Source organism: Anneissia japonica, unplaced genomic scaffold (genome assembly GCF_011630105.1).
Source record: "Anneissia japonica isolate Jap-2015-1 unplaced genomic scaffold, ASM1163010v1 scaffold288008_len1385354_cov213, whole genome shotgun sequence".
NCBI classification, from domain to species: domain Eukaryota; kingdom Metazoa; phylum Echinodermata; class Crinoidea; order Comatulida; family Comatulidae; genus Anneissia; species Anneissia japonica.
Window position 1 is genome coordinate 76409 of NW_022720123.1, and position 25283 is coordinate 101691.

Below are 25283 nucleotides of genomic sequence, written 5' to 3' on the forward strand. Positions count from 1 at the left end.
AATACTTACCAGTGTCGTTGCAATAGGTTCCTTCATCGCACAATTCGCATTGACTGACATCGTACCTATTCATTGTGTTAGTGTAGGTTCCCGCTGGGCACGGTTCAGGGTTTCCTGAGCCCACTTCACAGTAATGGCCGACAGGGCAAGACACATTTCTTGGATCCAATGAACCTTGTAAACAGTAGTAGCTTTAAAAAAAATTGCAAGATATCGACATGTAATAATTATTAATTGATAATCTTTGGAAAGTAAAAATAAACAACACTTCTAAACATAGGATGGGTAAGCTTTTCTTCCAATTTACCTATATCGCTCTACAGAGAGAAGGAAACAAGGATATTGTTCATTCAGGGCGTATATAGGCGAGCTAAGGCAAGTCCATTATTTGTCTTTTATGCTCAAGAAGTAATTTCCAAAGGAAAGCATTTATCGGTTTATCCCAGTAAATATTTTTATTGTTTGTTTTGCGTAAAAAAAAATGAAAATTACACAATTATTGGATAAATATGGAGTAAATCACTATGAAAAAAAACACATTCAAGGACCTATTTGTAATACATGGCAAGAAATAGGCCGAAGTCTATTTTACGAACCAGTTAAATGAAATTAATATTCAACGAAAAATCGTACTCAACAAAATGAACCAGTCGAATATGCCCAATGTTTCTGATTTGAATAGCAAGACCAAACTCACCCGGGATCACAAAGTCCACTAGTATTGGTCATTCCAAATTCTGCGCAATAATGTCCAGCAGTACAGGGCACACAGTGACTCTCCTCCCAACGTCCAGTTTCATCACTGTATGAACCCTTGGGGCAAGGGACAGGATTTGCAGTACCCTCGGGACAATAGTAGCCTGCTGGGCATATGTTTGCATCCTCTCCTGAGATGAAAAAGGTCAAATACTAATTCAACAAAGTAATTGTTATTAATAGGAATTTTAGATACACTAATAATTTTTCTTGCAAACATTTTTTCCATCTTCGGTCGGACTGTTCTATCTGATTTGAACGGGTCTTCCATTTCCATTTCCAAAGGCAATTAGTCAGTTTATCCAGGTAAGTATTCAAGAAGAAGACTGCTTTCAAATATTTAGTTCATTTCATATAAATCAGGAGTTATGTTGTTAGTTTTTGGACGGGCTGCTTACCTTGGTCTGGTGTTGAGATGTTAGCATATTGTTTACAGAAGTAGCCAGGGCTGCATGGCTCAGATGGGGTAACCATGCCAGGTGTTGGGCAGTAGTAGCTCCCACTGCATGGACTGCACAGATCAATACTGCTAAGGCCTACAAACAGAAAAAAAATAACATCAATTTTATTTCACATTATATTTTTATTTTAAGTGCTGTACTCTCATATTGTACAGTGCAAGGTTGTTAGCTGTGCATAACATATTTGCGAAGGAAATTGGAAGATGTTTTAAGTTTAGATGTGTTTAGATTTTAGTGAATGTAGGCGATGTTTAGGCATTTAGAAGTGTGTGATGTTCTATCCTCTGCAGTTCTGTACTGCAGCCTCATATAATTAAATTTGATGGCAAACTTTAAGGCTTTCATTATTTATTAAATGTATATTTTCAAGTGTGTTGTCATTTCCATTCTGGACAATCACTTCATCAGTTTCTATTTATATAGTTATTATGTTTATAGATACACTATCACATGACAATTTGGGAAAGTCTTTCTGAGTACGAGTAGCATCCCATCATGCATCAACTATACTCACCAGTGAGATTGTTAAAGGTGCCAATAGGACAAGGAAATTCAGTACCGAACTGCGTTCCCGATGGACAGTAGTATCCCATTGGACAAAGAGTTGTGTCATTGTTAAGGACGACCCATGTCATAGTGTTGTCACAGAAGTACCCAGATGGGCATGTCTTGCAGGAACTCTGACCAAGCTCGTCTTGGTATGTTCCATTCTCACAGCGGACAGGGTCATCAGATCCGATCTCGCAAAAGTGACCAATCGGGCATCTGGAAATAAATAAGAAGTGATTTCAATGAATGTTATCTTAATCTATATTGTTTTAAAATGTTTTTTTTTTTGTGAATATTCTATGGAAATAAGAAAGAAGTTGTAAACTTATTGATATTAATATCATTCAAAGAGTTAAGAGAACATAAAATAAAAAATCTTTACATGTATTCTGGTGGACTTGATTGACTTTGACCAGTTGGACAATAATAGCCAGCATCACATTCACCAATAGGAAGCTCTCGTCCAACACCTGGACAGTAGCTTCCAGCTGTACAGTTTATACAGTCTGAGAGGGCGCTGTTCTGTTCAGAGTCCAGATAGTAGCCTGATGGACATGGGATCTTATCTGGTGTACCCTCAGGACAGTAGTGACCAACTGGACAGATGGCACCAGTGATGTTGTCAGTTGGGGTTGGAGTATTAGCTTCTAGCAAACAATAGAAACCTGTAAATGAGATAAAATTTAATGTCATTTGATTTGATATTAATATTTCATCAACTTATAATATCATTTTTAAGTATAGAATGATCAATACTTAAATATATACTTTAATCAGAAATAAACACCACATGACTGAAATGATCAAATCAAAGAGAGACATCTTGTACCTTCTGTGCAGTTACCAGATGGTAAATCCAGTCCAGATATTTGGCAGAAGGTCCCAGGATCGCAAGGTGTCATATCATATGATCCTTCAGGGCAGTAAAAACCAGGCTGACATTCGCCTCCAAATATAGTTGTCATAGATGAGTTTGAGCTTCCGCTGCAGTACCAGCCTGCTGCACACAAGTCTGTCGGATTCGTAAGTCCATCTGTCTCGCAATAATAGCCGCCAGGGCAGGGAATGCAGTCATTTTGGTCACTGGCCTTTGTGAGGTTGTAGTAGGTTCCTTCAGGACATGGGAAGGCAAACTCAGAGTCAGTTCCAGAGGGACAGTAATGTCCGGTTGGACATGGCTTGTCATCGTAGATAACAGATCCTTCACAAAGAGAACAAAAGAAGGTGTATATTGTAAATATTTTATTTTCAATGAAAATTAAAATAATTATTGTCTTCCTTGTACTATGCTACATTTTAATCAAAAGACATACTCTACATCTTACACATCTCACAAATTTTGTAGTCTGTTTCACTTATTTTTTTAGTTATTCTGCTGCAAAATGGCTGAATAATGAAAGAATGAATATTTCAAAAGAGTGAACAAATCAATAAATACCTTCTAAGCAGTAATATTGCTCTGGGCATTCCAAGCACTCTGCAAATCCAGTTGTATTTGCGTATGTTCCAGCAATGCAGGGAATCGGCCTCTCACTTCCTTGTGGACAATAGTGTCCCTCCGGACAAATGCTACCAACTCCGGTTTGACCATCCAGGAACAGACAGGAACCATTCTCAAATGTCACATTATATTCTCCAAGAGGCATGGCAACATCTACACCATACTCACAGTAATATCCTAGCAACAAATGAAAAATGTGTTTAAAATTATATAATCAGGTTATCAAAAACGATTTATATAAATTTTATCAATGTTATGAAGTCTACCATGATTTTCGGCCTAATAGTGGGAACATTTGTGTCTCCGTATTTCTAGGCTCTTGGAAGAGCAGTAATAATATAATATAATTCTATAACTTAGCTCTGACTTAAATTCTTGGTATTTCTTTTAATTGCTTAAAAAATGTATTCAACTTAATTGGTGTCTTACCATCTAATTACTATTAATTACTTAAATCAAATCCTACCCAAACGATGTCTTACCTGCTGCACATTCCTTAGTTGCTGTGGTTCCCGCCATTTCATCGCAGTAGTAACCACCGGGGCAGAGCTTACATTGATCAATATCAGCCAATCCTGTCTCGTTGTTGTATGTGCCCCGTGGACAGGGCTGCCAATCAAAGCCTGTACCCTCAGGACAGTAGTAGCCCTCTGGGCATTCATCCACTAAGTTGCCCAGAACACAATACCTGATAAATACAGATGAAAAGTTAGATAATGAAATGTCTGTATTATTATTTTCTGATTTAGGTATGCATTGAGAGTCCCTAGAACTTAGCAACAACAACATATACCACTTAGAACATTGATGCAAAAATAAAAAACACACAGGTCTCTCTCCAATTAAAGACTAATTTTGGGTCTGTGGATTTCATGGTCTTTAGCAGCTTTGGTCTTTACTTAGAAAAAAAAACTTTATCAAAAGGATATAAGATAGGTATTAATTTGGGCTGAAGGAAGATGGTGTTTAATCGAAAGTGGTCTTTCATTGGTCGGGCAATTAATTAGAGAGACCTGTAGCAAAATATTGTTTTAAAAGGCTTACCATCCTTCAGGACAGACAAAACAGTCCGATGCATGTGTTTGGTTCATGTATGTTCCGTTAGCACAGGGAAGGGGTTCACTGGAATTCAGTGGACAGTAGTGACCAATGGTGCAAGCATATTCAACAGGTCTAGAGTCATTCTGACCACCTGGACAATAATAGCCTGGTTCACATGGGCCAGCAGGGGTGATCATACCTTTAGGATATAAAATATAAAATTTATCAGAAATACATTATAGCATGTGATTCTAAGGACAGACAGGTGAATAATAATTACACACAAATTTGTCAGAGATAATGAAAACAATTAATGTACAAATACAATCATTTAAAAATAATAAAAATAATTGAAAAATTATCAAAAAAACTGAGCACATTGTAGCATGATAGCTATTTGTATTCCCAGCACCAACTAAGAGTACCATTAATTGAAATCAATTTAATCGAAGATGCATCAACTGCAGCAGATACAAACAAATTTATGCAAATTCACAGTCATTATCAAAGATGTCATCAAATTAGTACTTTTTGTAGTGTAAAACTTTGTCCACACTATCAAATTATTTAATTAGAGGGAGACCTTTAAAATTAAATCTTGTCCTTTTTACCTTGCATATCACAGTAACTACCAGCCGTACAGGACACACATTCAGTCTCATTCTCTAATCTTTCATACGGGTTAAAAGTTCCTTCTGGACAAGCAACAGGTAAATCTGATCCTTCAGGGCAGTAGTTACCAGGTGTACATACTTCCATAGTGCGGGAATCAGATCCCGCGGGACAGTAGTAGCCCGCACTACACAGGCCTAAAGGAAGAGAACAGAACATGGTTACTGATTTGTTAGATTTTTTGGCTTTGAAATGTCAAATGAGATTAACAGAGTAAGACAATAATAATAATAATAATAATAATAGATGGATTTATATAGCACAGATAAATGTGGTCTCTATAACTATAAATAGTTAAAAATAAAGTTTACCACAATTTTTTCTATAATTAACTTTAGGAGATAATTGAACATTGAAATACTAACGAACAATTATGTTCTTCATGCTAGTGTAGTTTTACAAGAATAATTCTAAACAAAATTATATATTTGCAATAGAATTCAAAATTTCTATAACTGAGCAGTATGAAAAAGGGTGTGGCAATTGTTTCAGGACTTCAGCAAATGAATTTGCCAATATTAATAGTTGTAACAGGACACAATCAACTCCTCCCTTCAGGAACTCACTCACTGGTAATAATCCTTTAGTATATACATGAGCAGTTTCATACCTTCAGATGACAGTAAGCCAGAGCTTTCACAGTACCAACCAGCTAGGCACAGTGTGCAGTCAGTGGAGTTCTGGAGGCCTTCTGTGGCACCAAACCTGCCTGGAGGGCATGGCTCAGGCTCTGCTGTTCCTGTTGGGCAGTATGAGCCTAGAAAATAAACATTCTATTTGTTATCAGTCTGCTACATGTTGTTACCTTACTGTATTTGTTTATGTACAATCAAAGAAAGGGTTCTGCACAATCAATCTACCAAATAATAAACTAACTTGTTGCAGTCACGATTCTATTATTATTGTAGGGGTGTTCTTAAATAAACAGTGAAAATTAGTTGGTTTATCCAGGAATAAGAATTTACAAAACAGACTTACCTTGAGGGCAAATGTCAGCATCGTATCCAAGGTCTGGCGTAGACGTGTTTGCATACTGTCGACAGTAGAACCCATGCTCGCACAGATCAGTTGGGGTTGTTTGCCCCACCTCCTCGCAATAGTACCCACCAGAGCAGGGAGTACAATCGCTAACTTCATCATAACCGGTATCATTGCCATATGTACCAGCTGGACATGGGTACTGATCAGCACGCTTTGTACCTGACAGGCAGTAGTAGCCAGCTGGACAAGTTATTGTATCGTTGATGACCACAACACCCAGAGAGCTAAGGATAGAGTCAATGGTATAATTGCTTATTAATACATTACTTAAAAACAAGAAAATACATTTATAGTAATACATTAATATACAGCAGTAACATACAGAGATATAGTATTATCTACTTGTGTTACATGGTGTAACTCAGAAAACCACTGAAATTATCATTGTAAATTATTATCATTATATAATCAATGTTCAAATTAAGTTTTACTTACTTGTCACAATAGTAGCCTGCTGGACAAGTGTCACAATCCCATTGACCTGAGTCAGCCTGGTAGGTCCCACTTGGACATAGGAAAGGATCGAATGTATGCTCTGGGCAGAAATGCCCAACTGGACATTGGAATGCTTGGATGTCGCTCTGACCTCGAGGACAGTAGTAACCTCTACTACAGTTGCCTGTACAGCACAAAAAATGTTTTTAATTTATGTTGATAATAATTATAAATATAATTGTGTTAAAAGTGATAATTATTTTAACAAATAATAATGATAAATAAAAAAAAAATACAAGTATAATATAAAGCAGTAAATAGTTATATAGTACACTAATGATTCAACTCAGGTTGAGTATTCTTCAGAGGTGTTGTCATGTTGATTTATCAAGACACTAAATACTATTTACTAAATTTCCATACATCACTGTAAGTCACTATTAGTAATGATAAGAAGACTGGACTTACCAGAAGGAGCAGTCAAATTATAAGCTCCACAGAACTCGCCATCCAGACACTGTGTGCAGTCGGTCACATTCTCGTTTCTGACAGCATCACTGAACGTTCCTGGTGGACAGCCTCTAGGGTAGGGAGAGCCTTCTTCGCAGTAGTACCCGGCAGGGCATTCATCACCCTCCATACCATCTGTGGGAGTGGCTGTTGTAGCTCCTAGTATGCAATAGAAGCCTGGAGCACAGAAGTCTGTGGGTGCATCAAGACCAGCAACCTGGCAGTACATGCCTCCATCACATGGGATGGGACTTCCACTACCTGCAAGCCAAAAATATATTATTTTATATGTAGGCCTATTTTTACACTCAATATTTAAATGAAACGCGACACATTCCACCAGCCTCTAAAGCCTGGTCCAGACCATCAAAAACATGTGACAAGCCTAAATATGGTCATGATGACATCACATCAGAGTTTAAGAAAACATTAATTTTACACATCAAATGTTTTATAGAGAAAATTCAAAACACAAACCTCTTGGGCAGTAGTAGCCTGGTTGACATTTCCCACCATGAACTGTGTCATTCCGCATTGTTGCACTTCCCTCGCAGTACCAACCGTCTTCGCACTCATCCGTATAATTGCTATTCCCGGATCCCTCGCAGTATTTTCCAGGTGGGCACTGCTGGCAGTCAGCATCGGAGATTCCATTTATAAGTGCGTTGAATGTACCAGGCGGGCAGGGGAATTCAATTGCATACCTGGTGCCATTTGGACAGTAGTGGCCTACAAAGAGGTAGGAACAACAAATGTCAATCTTATTTTTTTATGCTTTGTATTCAATAATTGATTCAGTGTTTTGAAAAATTAGAAAGTAAGAAGCTTATGTTGTTAACAGTAGTCTTACTGGCAAAGGATGCTAAGTTTGACAAAAAAAAGTAAATACGTAGGCCAAAAGGACCAGGCTTACTAGGTGTAAATTACCAAAATAAAATTTTAAGCCTAGATGACAAGAAATAAAATTGAATGGGCTGCACAAAGTTAATAAGAAATCTAAGCCAGATGCCATTTCATACTTGCCAAAAGCTGAGACATAGCATTTACATACCCGTAGGACAGGAGAAGTTTGTAAATCCTGTTGACCCAACTTCACAGTAGTAGCCCTCTGGACACTCAGTACATGCTGCTTGTTCCGTCACTGCTGCATAACTACCAGCCTCACAAGGTTTTGGAGTAACTGTCTCTCCTGGACAATAGTGACCAATTGGACATACTCCACCGACACCTATTAGCATGAGATTCATGAGAAAATGTCAAGCTTAAACTACTTCAGCTTCATGTTTAATAATGTTTAATAAGTTTTAGGATCATATGTCACATGTCCAGGTTTTCCAAAATTTTTTTAATCAGGGTTATGTAATTATTAATAATGAATTGACTATATAATATTACCTGTATAGATGCTTTGTTCAGGGCAGGTGCAGCTGGTGTCATTGAGGGTAACATTAGCTGCTCCAGGGTTTGGCCGATCAAGCCCAGAGGTACAGTAGAAGCCGGGGTCACATTCATCAGTTGGTTCAGTTAGATGGGTGCCTTGGCAATACTTGCCGCCATCACAAGGCAGGCATTCAGATTGGTCAGTCAGATGGGTTGCGTTGCTGTAAGTACCGGCAGGACACGATTGCCAATCAAGTCCAGTACCTGTTGATGGAAATCAATAAAACAATATGATATTGATAAGATTATACATGCTTAAACAGCGCCACCAGCGACCTGGCAGTACATGCCTCCATCACATGGGATGGGACTTCCACTACCTGCAAGCCAAAAATATATTATTTTATATGTAGGCCTATTTTTTTTTTAAAGTACCTGTTGATCAAAATACACAAATCAATCGTGATCGTGAGGACGTTTGTTAGGGAGACGGTTCGCACGTGGCGCCTTGGGTCGGACTGTTCCATTATTTTCGAAGGGGTGTTCCGTTTTGGGAACAATGGCAATTAGTCGGTTATCCAGGTAAGTATTCACGAAATAGACTCAATAAAACAATATGATATTGATAAGATTATACATGCTTAAACAGTGCCACCAACGTCTGAAGATTTGCAACTTTTCATTGGGGGACATTCAGTAACAAAACAACTCCAAACACTGCAGGTTTTATGCACCCCTATTTTATTTTTTTTTTTGTTTTGGCATTTTGTTTCCAAAGACTAGGCAAGAGAGAGAGCTGTTCACACACAGACAAACATTGGTAACTAAACAAAATTCCTCTGGATGTCCCCCAGTGGTAGTTGCCAGGTTCTCGAAAAATTTTGATTTCAAATTTGGCGAAAATGGTGTGAACAAAAACATGTAAACAAAGAAGGACAACCCAGGATCTGTCTCTTATACACATCTAGATGTGTATAAGAGACAGGTAGTAACCTCTACTACAGTTGCCTGTACAGCACAAAAAATGTTTTTAATTTATGTTGATAATAATTATAAATATAATTGTGTTAAAAGTGATAATTATTTTAACAAATAATAATGATAAATAAAAAAAAAATACAAGTATAATATAAAGCAGTAAATAGTTATATAGTACACTAATGATTCAACTCAGGTTGAGTATTCTTCAGAGGTGTTGTCATGTTCAATTAGTGCACTCAGATTCTGCAGTCAAGCCATTAGCACTACTGTAGGTACCTGGTGGACACTGCTCCGGTAGAGTGGATCCTTCCACACAGAAGCTTCCTGGTGGGCACTGGATGAACTGGTCATTGTCCGCACCAGACTCGCAATAGGAACCTGTAAACAGTTAGATCATTAGTAAAGTGTACATATTATGATATAAAATGTTATTATTTATGTTAATACTCATACAAAATACATGTAGTAATCCTCCAAAGAAAAGAAAAAATTAAATCTGAGAGAAGACTCATGCAGAATAACTGGAATACTTCCAAAAGTATGACAATGTTTCCACTTTGTTAATAATTGCAATGAATCTAATCACCATGAAACTAAAGCGCCCTCTATATTAGAAACTAAACAATATGGGCATGATACAAATATTATTTAATTCAATACAAATATTTGGTAGGATTGAATTGGATTATTCTCCAATTCCTCAAAAAAACTGACCTGCTTGGCACAATGGTCCTATTTCATTCATCCCATAAGTTGGACAATAGTGACCACCCGTACAATTCAAGCATTCTTCCACTGCTTCACGGCGTGTGCTTGGGTTGTAAGTGCCTGGTGGACATGCCTGCGGCTGAACAGTGCCCTCAACACAATAGTGACCAACTGGGCACTCATCAGCATCACTTCCAAACAACGGTGTTGAAGAATTTGAGCCAATCAGACAGAAGTAACCTGCAAATAAATAATTTTTTATGAGCGTTTAAAAGTATATATACAGTAGTAATATTTTTGTTAACCAAGATTAATTAAATCATCTTAAGTAATTTCAATTAAGCAATCATATTCACTACATTGTTAATTAGTATTTAAAGTAATCTTAAAATAGATTTAATTTATCATAACATTTACCTCCTAATTATTCAAATGATCTTAATTAAATAATAACATGAGTTATCTAATTAAGTAATTCAATAAGGCAATACTAATTAAGAAATCAAAAATAATTAAAGTAGTGTTTAAAAAACAAGATTTCATTATCATAATTAATGCATTCGAAATATTCAAGTAATTTTAGTAATCTTAATGAAAGTATTACCATAATCTTGAACTTAAGAATAAGCTATCTTTTCATGGCAGTTTAACAAGATAAGCGGTTTGCTTACCAGGACTACAGAATGCCGTAGGTTCCGAGAGCCCCTCTGTCTCGCAATACATTCCCCCTGAGCAAGGTTGGCAGTCGTACTCTTCTGTCCTGTGCGTCAGATTGTTGAATGTTCCACGCGGACATGGGAACTCATTTGCATATTTGGTGTCTTGTGGACAATAGTGACCTTTGGAAGTTAAATGGAAAACATGTGAATAGTCGGACCAAGACATAAAGCATACTGTTTTCATTTTCTGTACAGACCACCGCTTTGTTCAGCAGAACTCCGCAACCAATATACCATAAATCCAAAAGCAATGATTTAAACAAATCTTTCAAAATATTGAGCACTATTAACTACTTAAGATCACCAGCTGCTGACCTGAATAACAGTAAAACAGAGGTATATAAACAAAGTAAACAAATTATTGATGATATGTAAACCTGCTTACCAGTGGGGCAATATGAGTCATTATACAACACAACAGGTTCTATCACGTTGTCACAGTAATACCCAGCTGGACAGTCTTTGCATGCCCACTGGCCCACTTGGTCTTGGTAAGTGCCTGACTCACAACGGAGAGGTTCTATGCTGGCTTGCTGACAGTAGTGACCTAGGCAATTGAAAAGTTCAAAATGATTAAATCTCGATAACAATACAAATACTAAATTAGCTAAAAAGTAAAAGAATAAACAGTCATAGCAGATCTGTTTAATTTTACTTATTTATTCAAATTCAATATTTATACTGGAAATACTCTTTTAATACATAAGTACTGATCTCAGAAAAGGTCCACATTCAACAGTAAAACAATCAAGCAACAAAATAAATATGTTACACATAAAACCAAGATAGGTGGTTTGTTAAGTACTCTTCTTAAACATATTTAATATAATGATTTCAAACTTGCAGCAGATATGGGAGTTATCTATCAATTATTTATATTTACAAATTTGTTAAGCATACTGATTATCTTTTATTACAAAGGTATGGTACTATACATTTTGATATATATTTTGAGAGAAATAATATTACATGTATATAGCATATCTGTGTGCCACATGAGTGTTTATTCAGCCCTTGATGGCTTTTTCAGTTCAATAAGCTTTAATGTGAAGGCACCAGATGATCGGTTAGATTGGATAACTTTCATTACCTGCAGTATAAAAAAATGGGATCTATCTTACCTTGTGTACAATTATATTCAGCAGGTGTAGCCTCATCTTGTGCAGCAGGACAGTAGTAGCCCCTGGAGCACTTGTCCGTAGGTAATGCGTTCCCCCCACCAGCACAATACCAGCCAGGAACACACAGGAGACAGTCTAGCTCATCATCATTGTGGGTGCTGTTTAAGTAAGTGCCAGACTGGCATAGAGTTGGGGAGTCGCTGGCTGCAGGACAGAAGGCTCCCATCGGACAATGGTCACCTACATAAGACGAAGAAATTCAGTTTCATGAAGCACAAGCTGTGTTGATAAATTTTGGCCTTAACGTTCGTCACTGCTTTAATCGATTTCACACAAACTTAAATTAGACATGAATATGTAGACCTTAAAATGGAAATGATATTATTACCACCATAATTAATCAATATAGAAATATTGTTGTATTATTATCTTGTGGTGAAAATGTCTTGACAATTCAAAAATATGATATTCAACAATTGTTTAATATTTTTAATATTTAATAATTCTTCATCGGTCTTCATTCAAATCGGAATTGAAAATTCGGGCTGGCCCCTAGGGATCTGCAGCCGCCACAGTGCAGCGGCGCCCAACTTAATTACAACATATAAACGGACACATACGGATACAAACATTGTCCTAAACCCATCTAACCCTCAATATGAGGGCTTTTAGAGGAACCAAGCTATCAGACTCAAATTAAAGCCCCCACACTGGCCGGGATTGAACCGGGGTCTTCAGCAAAAGAAGCAGGAACAATACATCTCGGCCAAAAGCTCAGCTCATTCAAACATTCAATGAATATTCAAATATTTTATGAATTTCTAAACACTTGTAAATATTGAGATCTGATTATAATATTCAAATAACTCATAAATATTCATGACATACCAGTGGCATTTCCATCTTCTGGATTTGGTACAACAGCCATTAAGTAGCAGTAGTACCCAGCATCGCATTCTCCTGAGATGTTGGCTAGTCTATCTACAGCACAGTAGTGGCCACCAGGGCAAGCTGTAGGGAATGTAGACCCTTCTGGACAGTATGTACCTGCCGAGCACTGGTCCCCTGCAAACCCACTTGGGGTACTGGTGTTAGAGCCCCCACTGCAGTAGTATCCTCCTTCACATAGGCCAGTAGGCCAGGTAAGACCCTCACTCGCACAATAAGAACCACCTGAAAACCAAAATGGAAATCAAAATCTATTTTTATAATTGTTATAATAAGAAGACAATAGGAATATGCCCACTTCTCTAAAAAATAATTTGTTTATTTACAATCAACAACTATTTTATACAATTTAAAAACTATGAATTAACACAGTAAGATGAATGTACAGTTGAACTTGCCTAAGTCGAATCCAAAATGCCATTGAAATATTGTTCGACTTAGATAAAATTTGACTTACAGATTGTTAATTAATGGAAAACACATCAATTTGGCATGTAAAATTAGATCGACTTAGAAATTATTCGACACAGTCAATTTAGGCAAGTTTAACTGTATTTGCTCTATTTGCCCTGTGATCAATATTATTCCATAATACTGTAATAATTTCTTTGAAAACCGAGGTGCTATATAATTTACACACCAAATGACATTTTATCTACAAATTTCATCTACAACATCCTTACCTAAGCATGGGACACAATCACTGATGTTAATGCTACCAGTCAGGTTATTGAATGTTCCTGGTGGACATGGGAATTGTGTTGACCTCTCAGTTCCCTCAGGACAATAGTGACCAGATGGACAAGGATTATCTGTGTAATTACTTGCCTGTGCCTCGCAATAGAATCCTATAAAAAAAAATTATTTACATTAGACCACTTATATGCAAATAAAACTATGAATATTCATGTGAAGGTTAACATATTGATAACACTCACCTGGTTCACAGGGTAGGCAATGGTCCATAGCTTCAACAGGTGCGTATGTACCTGCCTCACAGGCCTCAGGGTAGATACTACCTTGCACGCAGAAATGTCCAAGAGGGCAGCGCCCTCCAAAGCCTGTCTGCGAGTCATCAAAGTATGGACAGCTGTCATTCACTGGCACCACTGTAATGTTATCACCGTTGGGTTTAGCCCGGTCGACTCCATACACACAGAAGTAGCCAGGAGCGCATTCAGCGGTTGGTGTTGGTAGGTGTTCCTCATCGCAGTACCAGCCCCCATCACACGGTTTGCACTGGTTCAGCTCATAGTTACCTTCCTGGTCACTGTAAGTCCCACGAGGGCAGGATTGTAGATCGTAGCCTAAAAATGAAAATTGGTTCAATTAAGTTAAGTGTTTCTTTTTACATGCAAGTATAATTCTATTGACAATTTACTAAGCTAGTTAAATTGACATTTTAAATACAATATTTCTAATTTTTGTCAATCTATCATATTTAATATTTTACGTTTCTCTAAAATTTAATAATAATATAGTATACAAATATTGACTGCTCATGAGGAGAATGGTGAAATCTATTGCGTATCATAAATTACATAGAAACAGTATAAGTGGGGCCTAGAGATTACATTGCGACAGGGCAAAAAATTACTATCATTTAACTTGATAGTACTCTTTTTTCCCTGGAACTATCATTCAAACCTACAGTCACAGGAGTGAAGGTTGAAGTTATTACCCGCGTTTTAACCATTCAGATACCTAATGCAGCATCTATGGCACTGTACATGACTTTAAATCAGTTGCACCTACCTGTGCCTTGAGGGCAGTAGTAACCTCTTGGACAGATCTCCTTAGACCCCTGGATTTGACAGAAGTAGCCAGCTGGGCACTCATAACACATCTCCGCATGAGTATGGTTCACCTCACTGTTGTTACGGCATGGAATAGGATAGGCAACGCCTCCAGGACAGTAGTTACCAACTGGACAGAACGTGTCCTCTGGTTCTTGGTGGATTGTACCAGGTGGACAATAATAGCCTTTATAAGAACAATAATTGATTGATAGGTATACCATATTTTTAACTAATTTCAAAACAAATTATTTAACATTTCTTGAAGTTTGTATCATCGGTTATAAACATTAAGGTCTAGTATGAAAGACTTCATACATGTATGGAAGGCCTCACAAATGTAAGGAACATTTTACACAAGTATGAAAGCACTTACACATGTATGAAAGGCAACAAAATTACAACTGGGCTCATGGATATACAGTACGTATCCTCATGCATGTATGGAAGGCCTCACACATGTATGGAAGGCCTCATAAAAGTTTAGAAGGCCTCATAAAAGTATGGAAGGTCTCACAAAGTCCTTACACATTTTTTTTAAAGACCTCACACAACACAAGTATAGATGGCCTCAAACAAGTATGAAATACTCAGTTACATACCAACTGCACAATATCCTGTAGGCTCAGTCAATCCTTCTGTTTCACAATACATGCCACCAGTACATGGGTAGCAGTCTTCAGCTGATGCTAAGTTAGTTTCATTGGAAAAGGTTCCTGAAAAAAAAACCAAAATTTGGAATGGTCTAAATTGATGACTGAAAGTGTGATGGTAGAAATCATACAAGTATGGAAGACCTCATCAAAGTATGGAAGGCCTAATGCAAGTACAGAAAAATACACATATAATGTTCCCTGTGTAAATGTAATAGAGCTCATCAAAAATCATAAATTCTCTTCCAAAATGTGGTGCGCAAGCTTGCTTGTGGTACAAGCAATCTGGCCTTTCTGATGAGACACAAGGAAAGTAGTGATGTAATTGAAACAGTGCCTGAAAGAACTCCATGATTCAACATACACAGTATGTACAGCAAACTCTACCTTGTTAACCAACTTAACTTTGCTGCTAAATAAATAGTACTCAATCACTACTTACCGCTTGGACATGGTTCTGGGTCAAACGTTGCATTTGGACAGAAATGACCAACAGGACAATCAACTTCGTCTTGGCGAACTGATCCTTCTGGACAATAGTATTGCTGCAGGCATGGTCCATCTGGCTCTATCAAGTTGTAACTTTCACAATAGTAACCTGCGGTATTTTATTTATGAATATTTTTAAATGTGCAAAAAAACAGAAATAATATTTCTAATAACAACCATCATAAAAAATAATAATAATAATAAATAAATAAAAATAATAACAACGATTGCCATTGCTTTGCTATCATTATCACTCAAGTAAAATTCCAGATAAACAAAAAGTTGGAATATCACAGCAGAACGAACCTTTTGTACAATTGCTACACTCATAAATCGCTTCCAGCATTATAGCTGAAGAATATGTTGAGGGTGGGCATCTCTCAGGTTCATCGGTTCCTTCTGGACAGAAGTAACCTGGTGGACAGACATTAGCATCATCTCCTTGATCTGGTGTTCCTTCAATGGCATTCCTTCTGCAGAAAAACCTAGACAATATAAAAATATTATGTAATATAAGTAATCTAAGTTAGAAATATCAATCAATTGTTGAAATACAAAAAACATGAAAAAATTAAAATGAACTATTTAAGTATCTTATTTTGTATATTTAGGTTATTTAAAAATATGATTTCCTGGCCAATAAATAGATGCATAATACTATTCCTATATTTTCACATAGATCCTTTAGATTGGTGGCAAACATAAATGAATTTACAGATTTTAACAGTCACAATTTCTATATTTTAGTGAAAATTTTAGTGTTTTGATTAGTGTTTCATTTGAAGATAATTTATTTAATCTTCTTAAATGAGTACCTTAATGGTCTATTCTTAAAGACGTTTCAAGATCAAAATTTCTTTTATATAAAATTAAGCAAATCAACACCATGCATATATAAATGCCAAGTTTTTTCGAAATATTAATATAAATTTCCGAAAATAAATAAAGTAAGTACAAACAAACCCGGGAGAGCAAAGCTTAGTGTATGTCGTCTGCGCCTCCTCGTCACAGAAGTAGCCTCCTGGACACGGGTTACAATCTGCGCTCTCATTCAGACCGGTACGGTTACTAAATGTACCTCTTGGACACTTGAATTCATAAGCATACCGAGTTCCAGCTGGACAATAATAGCCTGTTGGGAGTATCATTGTACATTACCATTGTATTAGTTCAAAGTTCAAAGTAATTTTATTGTCAATAATACAACAATAAAATTGAAATTTGATTTCCTCGGATACACAAAAAACAGTAAAAAACATCAACAGTAAGATTCTATTAGATAATATTATCTTATTTCCTCCCCATTCTATTAGATAATATTATCTTTATTTCCTCTCCATTTAAATATACACAAAAGAAAGAGGAGGGCTGGTCAGAAAAATGTAGGAACAAGTTCCTATACCTGAAGGTTTTGTCTGCCCAGGAATGAGACTCAATAAAAAACTGATGGTGAAGGTTTTACCTAATTAAGTACTTCAGAAGCTAACAGCAAATCAACCTTGAATCAAAAGTATCCAGTCTTGTGGTTAGAACAACACACCTGGTCAATACTTAATAGGACAGTCTATTTCATGAATACTGACACATTGCCTTTGTTTCTGGAACACCCATTCGAATAAAATATACTTCCCATTCTATGGCTGACATGGTTGGGATAACATAGAGAAGTACATGAATACCAACGCTTCGCAAATTAACTGAAATGTAACAGACTCAAGTTACCTGCTGGACAGGTGGAATTCTGGAAGAGGACCACTGGCTCTAAAGTGTTATCGCAATAGTAACCTCTTGGGCACTGTTTACATGACCCTTGACCTTCTTCATCCTGATATGTTCCTGACTCACAGCGAACAGGTTCGATGCTACCAACTTCACAATAGTGACCTTAAAATGGAAAAAAAATTCTTAACTGAGATCCTGAACTTGTCATGATCATGAGCAGAGTACATTAAATTCAGTGAGGGCAGCAGACTAGTTTAGCCAACAGTATACTACAGTAGTTCAAGATAATCATATAATAAGGAATTAAATAACTACTTAATCAACAATACAAACTGCATGTATATGCTTCTCATACCTTGTGGGCAAGTGTAATTAGGAGGAGCTTGTACTTCTTGGCCTTCAGGGCAATAGTAACCAACACTGCACTCATCATCTGGGTAAATATTGCCATACCCTTCGCAATAGTGACCTTCAGTGCAGCTAATACAATCAGATAAAGCTGTAGGAATACACAATAAACAAAACAACATTATGTAATACATTAGTGATAAGCAATATTGAAATTTACATCCCAAATGATATATATATCATATATAGTATATATTTAGTGGCATGTGATACAATGGAACATTTTATGTTTATGTGAGATTGTAGAAAAAACTTGATTATGATTTTCATCACTACTATTATTTCCCCTCATTAACAAGATTGAATAGTTCACATACCTTTATTACCGGTAGTATTTAAGTAAGTTCCTGGTGGACAGTTCACACCTTCCCAGCTACCAGATGGACAATACTGACCAGATGGACAAATACCGCCTGAATTGAATTACAAAACAAGAAAACACTTAATATTCAAAATATTTTATTAGCACAACAATGGTTTCTACATGTGGTAATTATAGTGGAATAGCACACCAACACCTGATAAAGCCATGCTAGTGCCAAAAGCTTTTGCAACAAAACTGTTGAGTAGATCTTCACACTGAACACTTCTGAGATACAACTATTAAAATCTGACCCAAGATGTCAAATACTGGATGTAGAAGGGGGATACCATTCGACTTCGACAATTTTAGCGGGAGGTAGGACACATCCAACATACCCCAATTGGACCTGCCAAAAATATGTTGGTGGCACAGAAGTTTGCTGAAAGGGGTCCGATGTGTCCCACGGGGGCGTTCCAACCAAGGGGCCGACAAAGTCTCGGTCGAGGGCCCAGAATAAAAAAATTCCTCTTAGGGTTCACAGGGAAAGTTTTTATAGCTTATTATGGTCCCAAAATGTGCTTTTAGACCACAAAATTAGGGATTGGCAATCAAAATAACATAATTTGAATATGAAAATTATTTTTTTTTTTAAATATTTGATCCGACGACCTAGTTGTTCCTGAGACGACAGGGGCGTCCAGGCCTGTCCGACAGGGGGGAAATTCACCCTGCCCCGCTGGTGCCACCACTGAATGTAAATTAAACAAATCAGTAGTGATGTTGTTAGTCTATGAGTGAGATACTTACCTGGATAAACCGATAAATGCCTAAGTTTCCTTTGAAACTTACCTCTCGAGCATAAAGGAAAAATAATGGACTTGCCCTAGCTTGCCTAGCTAGCTACGCCCTGCGTGAATGAACAATATGGAAAGGTAAGTTTCAAAGGAAACTTAAGCATTTATCGGTTTATCCAGGTAAGTATTCACGAAATAGACAGTTATTTTAATGCATGATAATTTGACTTACCAGTACTGTCTTCTGGACTACTGATACTAGCCCCAAGTACACAATAGTACCCTGCTGAGCAGTTTCCTGTGGGGTAGTCCAGCTGTGATGTGGCGCAGAACATTCCAGGCAAGCATTCCAGTGGCCTGGAAACACCTGATGGGCAGTACTGGCCTGGCTCACAGTAGGCACCTTGGGCTGGGTCTGTTGGCTGTGCAGCGATTGATCCATTCAAGCAGTACCAGCCAGGATCACATAGGTCTGTGGGCCATTCGAGACCAGGTGTTCCACAGTACGAGCTATATGCAAATGAGCATAAAAAAACAGGTGGTGTATTTGTGTAGATAACAGATGCTATGCTATATTCATTTTGACCTATCTATGGTTTGTATCAATGTATAGCTCAGCCTACTGCAATGCAGATAATTATTTCTGCTTTAAAAACATCAACAAACATATAGCAAAAAAAATTGTAATCATTCTAAACACATTCAAACCTACCCTGGTAAACAAATGGTACAGTCCGACAGTTGGTATCTTTCTGTGAGGTTATTAAATGTTCCAACGGGACATGGATGTTCATAGGCAGTTGCTGTGTTCAATTCACAATAGTAACCAGGAGGGCAGGCTTCAGGTACTGTTGTATTGATTGTGCAGTAGAAACCTATTGGACAGGCTTCACAACTTCCTTGTTGTGTCTCGTTCTGGTAATACCCTGCATCGCATGCTATTGGCACAGGTGACCCAGCTGGACACCGATGACCTACGAAAGTAAATTTGCATTTTTATTTATCTTCTTACTTAAAATGGTCATCACCACTACCATCACTTTCTTTACCATCACCAACATGATGATGATGATCATTTTTTATTATTACCTGTAGGACAAGGTCCACCCATCGCTGGGTCAGTGGGCTGGAAATCCGATGAGCCCTCCAGACAGTAGTAACCAACACTACATTCATCGCCAGCAGCAGTCATGTTGTAATCAGGACAGTAGTAGCCAGCAACACAGTCAATGCAATCATTAAGGCTTTCTCTGGACTTAGCGGTGCTGTGCATAGAATAGGATTAAATATGTTCACTGTATTTCAAATGAAATTAACATATTCAATTCTTTACACTACAAGTGAGTCTGTGTATTTCGGGGGAAATTATAAATAACTCCTTTCTGATTTTCTTTACGAAAATATTTGCTCTCATATTTTGAGGACTGATTTCAACTCTTATTAACTTTGGTACGTTCCTTTCTTTGTGCGCTATCAATTTGCTGTAAAGTAGTACAATGTAACAACACACAGGAAAATGATCTTGAAAAATGAAATGTTTTTCTATGCATTAATCATCAGGTAATTTATCTTTTTAAAAATAATTTCTAGGCTTCCCATTACCCATATGTTCCTGGCGGGCAGGGTGTAGGTGATCCACTGCCTACAGGACAGTAGAAGCCTTCAGGACAAAGTCCATAATCAGTGCTGGTGGTATCATCAAAGGGGCCTGATTCATGTGCCAGTCTATCAGACCAATAGCCTGCTGATATATTTCCATCTGGTTCTGACAAGCCAGAAACACTGCAGTACATGCCTAGAAAATAATAAAAGGCATTGAAAAAATGTTAATTTTTAAACATTTGTAGAAAAGTGGATAGAGTTTTATTTATAGCAAACATTATGAGTTATGTTAACAGGATCGTTGCCAGCGAGGAATACACTTGTCGCATAGGGTGTTGCCGAGTGTGCCAGCGATGACTATACTTATACAAAATATGGGTAACATTCTAGTGTTTATTACTTCATTGCTATACATTACAGAATCACAGACTTAACGGCTGATGGTTCAGGGATACACCTAGACAGTAACGTACAAATAAACGTATGTATGGTTGTTGTGTTACGTTGCCGGCAGTACAAAAATTTCACAAATGGGGATGCCCTCTGAGCATATACCACCCCATGCAAAAAGTAGACGAGAAAACACGCACTTAGCAGAGGAAACAGAAAGTACTGTCCCATTGCCAGCGATGAGTTTACTCGTCCACTAATATTTTCATGCCAATTTACTAGACACACCATTTTGATATGTGACTTGATAACATTTCAAGAAAGTACACCTGTTTTGGTACATGGGACAAAACCTAAAAAAATCTGGCAGTCAACATGGTAATTACCTGGAGAGCATTCACTGCATTCACCCTCTGCTTTCAATGCTTCATGGGCACCGAAGTACCCCTTAGGACAAGGAATTGGATCTGTTGCTGCACTTCCCCCACCAATACAATAGAAGCCTAGAAAGATACATACAATATTATACACATGTTGAATACAGTATGGATAAGGATGTTAACAAGAGTTAGCAGCATGGATAAAGGTCATGTATTATTAACATAAACATTGTCATAGATAATAATTAAGTTGATCTGATAGAATGTAGAGTACTGAAGAATTACTCTTTCATACTTCCAATTAAACTGTTATTTCTGACTTGCATTTTCACTGACTATGTAAACTTGTATTCTTATTGTAATGTTAAAGTGTGGAGAAACCAATAAACAAACAAACTTCAGGCCCTTGCCAACAGAACCAACTCCAGGGGAGTGTTCCATTAAGATCTTAAAATCTACAAGTAAGTGCTCAGATATCCTCCAAGGATAAGAGATAGAGATAACACGGATAAAGTACCAGGAACATAAAGAAGGAGCCAACCATGGACCCACCATTTCGTTTAGAGGACCCAAAGTGCTACTGCAGCTCACCTTGAGGACAATGTATAGGATCATTGTCTGGCACGCACTCGTATCCTGGAAGACAGTCAGAACATTCAGCCATACCCGTTTCATTCGCATATGTACCAACCGCACACACTTTTTCATCGTATGACCCTGCTGGGCAGTAGCGCCGTTTAGAGCATACATTTCCAGTGATGTTGTCGTATGGGTTCATACGATCGGCTCCCTCAATACAGTAATATCCAGCTTGGCACAGAGCTTAGGTGGAGAAAAAAAATACCAAATTAATTATGTGGCCTTATAGCCAGTCCTCTCCAAGAAATGATGACTTTCTTAAATGACATAATTGGGTTTCTGACATACTGGGTCAAAGTTCAAAACAAAACTAAAATAGCTGCACCCAGTAAAAGTGCTGGTAAGTGTTGGTAAATGATTGTTAATTAAAATCTCAGCCTCTTGCTATGGTAGTGGAGCAGCTTAGAAATAGCTACATTTGACAAGCAACTTTTAGCTTGTATAAATACTATAAAAATATAATAAACAAGAGAACCTGTTGGTGAAGAGAGACCAGTTGTTTCACAGTACCAGCCTGGGTCACATGGGATGCATTCAGACTCAGCCGTAGCTCCTTGGTAATCCATATAAGTTCCCTTAGGACATTCCACCATGTGGGGTGTGCCACGGGGGCAGTATCTACCAGTATGGCACTGGTCACCCCATGTTAGAAGCACACGGCCTAAAAACAAAGAATGTACAGTTACTTTTTCAATTTTTTTATGAATTACTGAACATTTTTATTTCATTGATATAATAACAGTTATGTAGAATAATTTGTTTCATTGCAAAACTGTAATATTAAGAGTCCTTTTCCATGGTAAATGTCCATTATTTTTGTGCGTATAATTTGTACATGTATGTAAGTTTTGTGTAATTCAGATCAAAAAATATTAATCAGTAAATACAATTTTCTATTAAAGATATATAAGCTATGTTCTCACATGGAAGCTAGCGGTTAGCAGGATCCGGATCCTGCTAACCATTAGCTGCCTTGCATCCATACAAAAAAATTCCGATCTGGATACCAAGAATATGATGATCAAATCACTGGCCAATAAGAAACTGGGAATTGTAAACACGTACGTGTGATTGATTGATGATAGAAACGCGTTCAACTTGCCAACCGATAGTGCTTGCTAACCGTTAGCGGTATCCGGATACCGCTTAAGGTCAGCGTTAACCGATCGGGCATTCTTACACAGGTGCTAACGGTTAGCGCTAATGGTTAGCTCCCGATCCGGATACTAGGGCTCTCGTGAGAACCAGGCTATAATGTAATATACAAGTCCTACCATTGGATGTGTCATTATTGTAGACTGGATTGGAAAACTCGGCCCCCTCATAGCAGATATGACCAGCATCACATTTCCCAGTCGTTGTAGTCTGAGCGGTGCCTGAACAGTAATAGCCGACAGGGCAAATTGTACAATTGTCGATGCTTATCTGGTACGGCAGTTCAGAGTAGGTTCCAACTGGACATAACTCAAAGGTGAACGCTCCAGGACCACAATATGTTCCTGATTAGAAATTTTAATTTATAAAATATTAATTTACGCTTTTGTAATTAAATATATAAACATGAAAAAAATGTAACCAATGTCAAAGTAAACTTTCATATGTGAGCATAATAGGCCAAATGTTAAGAGGTCATTTCAAATTAACTTATTTTCACTATCAAACACAGGTGAAATGTCAACATAGGTCAAATACCAAAAATAAGTGAAATGTAAACATAGGTCAAACCTACCAAAAATATGTCAAATGTCAACATAGGTCAAATATAAACATTGGTCAAATCTAAAGATAGGATTAGGTATTATCTTACCTGCAGGACATGCAGTCTGGTTTGTCATTGCTTCCTCAGGACAATAAAATCCCGGTTCACATTCTGTGCAATTTCCTTGGCGATCAAATGGCTGGTAAGTGCCGAGACCACAAGGGAATGACTGTGTTGAACCCTCCGGAGCATAGTAGCCTGGCAAAGCGAAAGTGTCTGGAGTGGGGGTGGAAGATCCACTTACGCAATAATAGCCAGCAGCACACAGACCAGTAGGCTCTGCAAAAGTGTAAGAATCGGATATATGATAATATACAAAATCATACACAAACAACATGAGAATTGTAATCTTGTCCTTCTGATGAGACATTAAGCCATTGGTCACAAACACATAATAACTTGCAGGTTGGAACATTTGTAATGAACTCAACCCTCTATTAAATAATAATAATGGCATTTTGTAAGGCGCATGTATCCATCTCAGAGAGCTGCTTGCGGCACCATTTTCACTTGCAAAAGCGCAACAGCTTTTTAAGCATTTAATTTATTAAATTTATAAAGATTTTTTTTATTTTCTTATATTTCTTTTGTTTAAATAATACTTAAATGTACATTTGTTATCAACTTAACTACTGAGAAGAACAGGCAAAATGAGTGCAAGATCTTAGAGGGTCTCTGTCGCGTTCCCAAACCTCTACCTAGGTGGTAGCATTACCAATATCGAATGTGCACTGAAGGAAAAGTTGGGCCATTAACTTACCAGGTGTCCGTGCATTACTGCAATAGTAACCTGGGTCACACTGCCTGCAATCATGGTAGTCCACAGCACCAGACACATTGCTGTACGTCCCTTCTGGACATGGACGGCTCTCATAAGACCCTAGAAAAATGAAACAAATAAGCTTACTATAAATTACCTAGGCAAAATGCACTTGTAGAAAATTGTGTTAAATTGACATGCAACGCTAGTATTTTTAATCTATGATAAATCAGTTGTTCAATAGTGTAATTAAGCATTGCAAAATTTATTCAATATAAAATAATAACTAGCAATCCATATTCAAAAGTGAACCTTATCAGTGTGGATTTTTATGCTTTATTCGCTTAACTTAATAATTGGGCAGGACTTTTTTATACTTTAACTAGCAAGCCCGCCACCCACAAATAATTATTATTTTGAATAAGAATAATATTATATATTTGGCCAATTAGCTTACCCGCCGCCATGGAAAAGTAGAAATTTCAGAAAAAAATAAAAGTTTAAAAAAATGTTTATTAGCCCACAGCTGCCTTGCAGCCTCCAAAATAAGATATGTATATTTCTTCCTAATTATATAAATTTAAAGTATTTAACCATCCCATTACTACAATGTTTACATTCAACAATAACATTTTATTTTTATTTTCTCCTCCGTCTGGATATTTTTGGCAAAACTATTTACTAAATAAGAAAAAACAATTTTATTTTAATTTTTTTCTGCCTTCCTCTTAAGATCTTTAAAAAAAAAAGTTTTTAAAACAAGA

At 37.2% G+C, this 25283-nt stretch overlaps 1 protein-coding gene across 1 annotated transcript in view; it reads right to left on the minus strand.

The window, feature by feature from the left end:
* Positions 1 to 25283, minus strand: part of LOC117111255 — a 90722-nt gene that overhangs the window by 43192 nt on the left and 22247 nt on the right. The window contains exons 22-64 of the mRNA XM_033254168.1: positions 24520 to 24639; positions 23808 to 24038; positions 23275 to 23499; positions 22476 to 22661; positions 21953 to 22183; positions 21368 to 21484; positions 20592 to 20784; positions 20079 to 20254; positions 19702 to 19963; positions 19222 to 19499; positions 18209 to 18304; positions 17839 to 17982; positions 17484 to 17645; positions 16725 to 16893; positions 16068 to 16246; positions 15715 to 15870; positions 15222 to 15335; positions 14579 to 14806; positions 13762 to 14130; positions 13507 to 13671; positions 12764 to 13048; positions 11876 to 12115; positions 11140 to 11301; positions 10707 to 10874; positions 10042 to 10275; positions 9553 to 9705; positions 8362 to 8610; positions 8018 to 8194; positions 7444 to 7695; positions 6925 to 7227; positions 6457 to 6640; positions 5959 to 6245; positions 5591 to 5737; positions 4920 to 5117; positions 4312 to 4507; positions 3750 to 3955; positions 3205 to 3444; positions 2596 to 2967; positions 2149 to 2431; positions 1732 to 1982; positions 1155 to 1292; positions 698 to 887; positions 10 to 191 (exon numbers count right to left, since the gene is read on the minus strand). Coding sequence (XP_033110059.1) covers positions 10 to 191; positions 698 to 887; positions 1155 to 1292; positions 1732 to 1982; positions 2149 to 2431; positions 2596 to 2967; positions 3205 to 3444; positions 3750 to 3955; positions 4312 to 4507; positions 4920 to 5117; positions 5591 to 5737; positions 5959 to 6245; positions 6457 to 6640; positions 6925 to 7227; positions 7444 to 7695; positions 8018 to 8194; positions 8362 to 8610; positions 9553 to 9705; positions 10042 to 10275; positions 10707 to 10874; positions 11140 to 11301; positions 11876 to 12115; positions 12764 to 13048; positions 13507 to 13671; positions 13762 to 14130; positions 14579 to 14806; positions 15222 to 15335; positions 15715 to 15870; positions 16068 to 16246; positions 16725 to 16893; positions 17484 to 17645; positions 17839 to 17982; positions 18209 to 18304; positions 19222 to 19499; positions 19702 to 19963; positions 20079 to 20254; positions 20592 to 20784; positions 21368 to 21484; positions 21953 to 22183; positions 22476 to 22661; positions 23275 to 23499; positions 23808 to 24038; positions 24520 to 24639 — 8898 coding nt within the window. The remainder of the gene's footprint in view (positions 1 to 9; positions 192 to 697; positions 888 to 1154; positions 1293 to 1731; positions 1983 to 2148; positions 2432 to 2595; positions 2968 to 3204; positions 3445 to 3749; positions 3956 to 4311; positions 4508 to 4919; positions 5118 to 5590; positions 5738 to 5958; positions 6246 to 6456; positions 6641 to 6924; positions 7228 to 7443; positions 7696 to 8017; positions 8195 to 8361; positions 8611 to 9552; positions 9706 to 10041; positions 10276 to 10706; positions 10875 to 11139; positions 11302 to 11875; positions 12116 to 12763; positions 13049 to 13506; positions 13672 to 13761; positions 14131 to 14578; positions 14807 to 15221; positions 15336 to 15714; positions 15871 to 16067; positions 16247 to 16724; positions 16894 to 17483; positions 17646 to 17838; positions 17983 to 18208; positions 18305 to 19221; positions 19500 to 19701; positions 19964 to 20078; positions 20255 to 20591; positions 20785 to 21367; positions 21485 to 21952; positions 22184 to 22475; positions 22662 to 23274; positions 23500 to 23807; positions 24039 to 24519; positions 24640 to 25283) is intronic.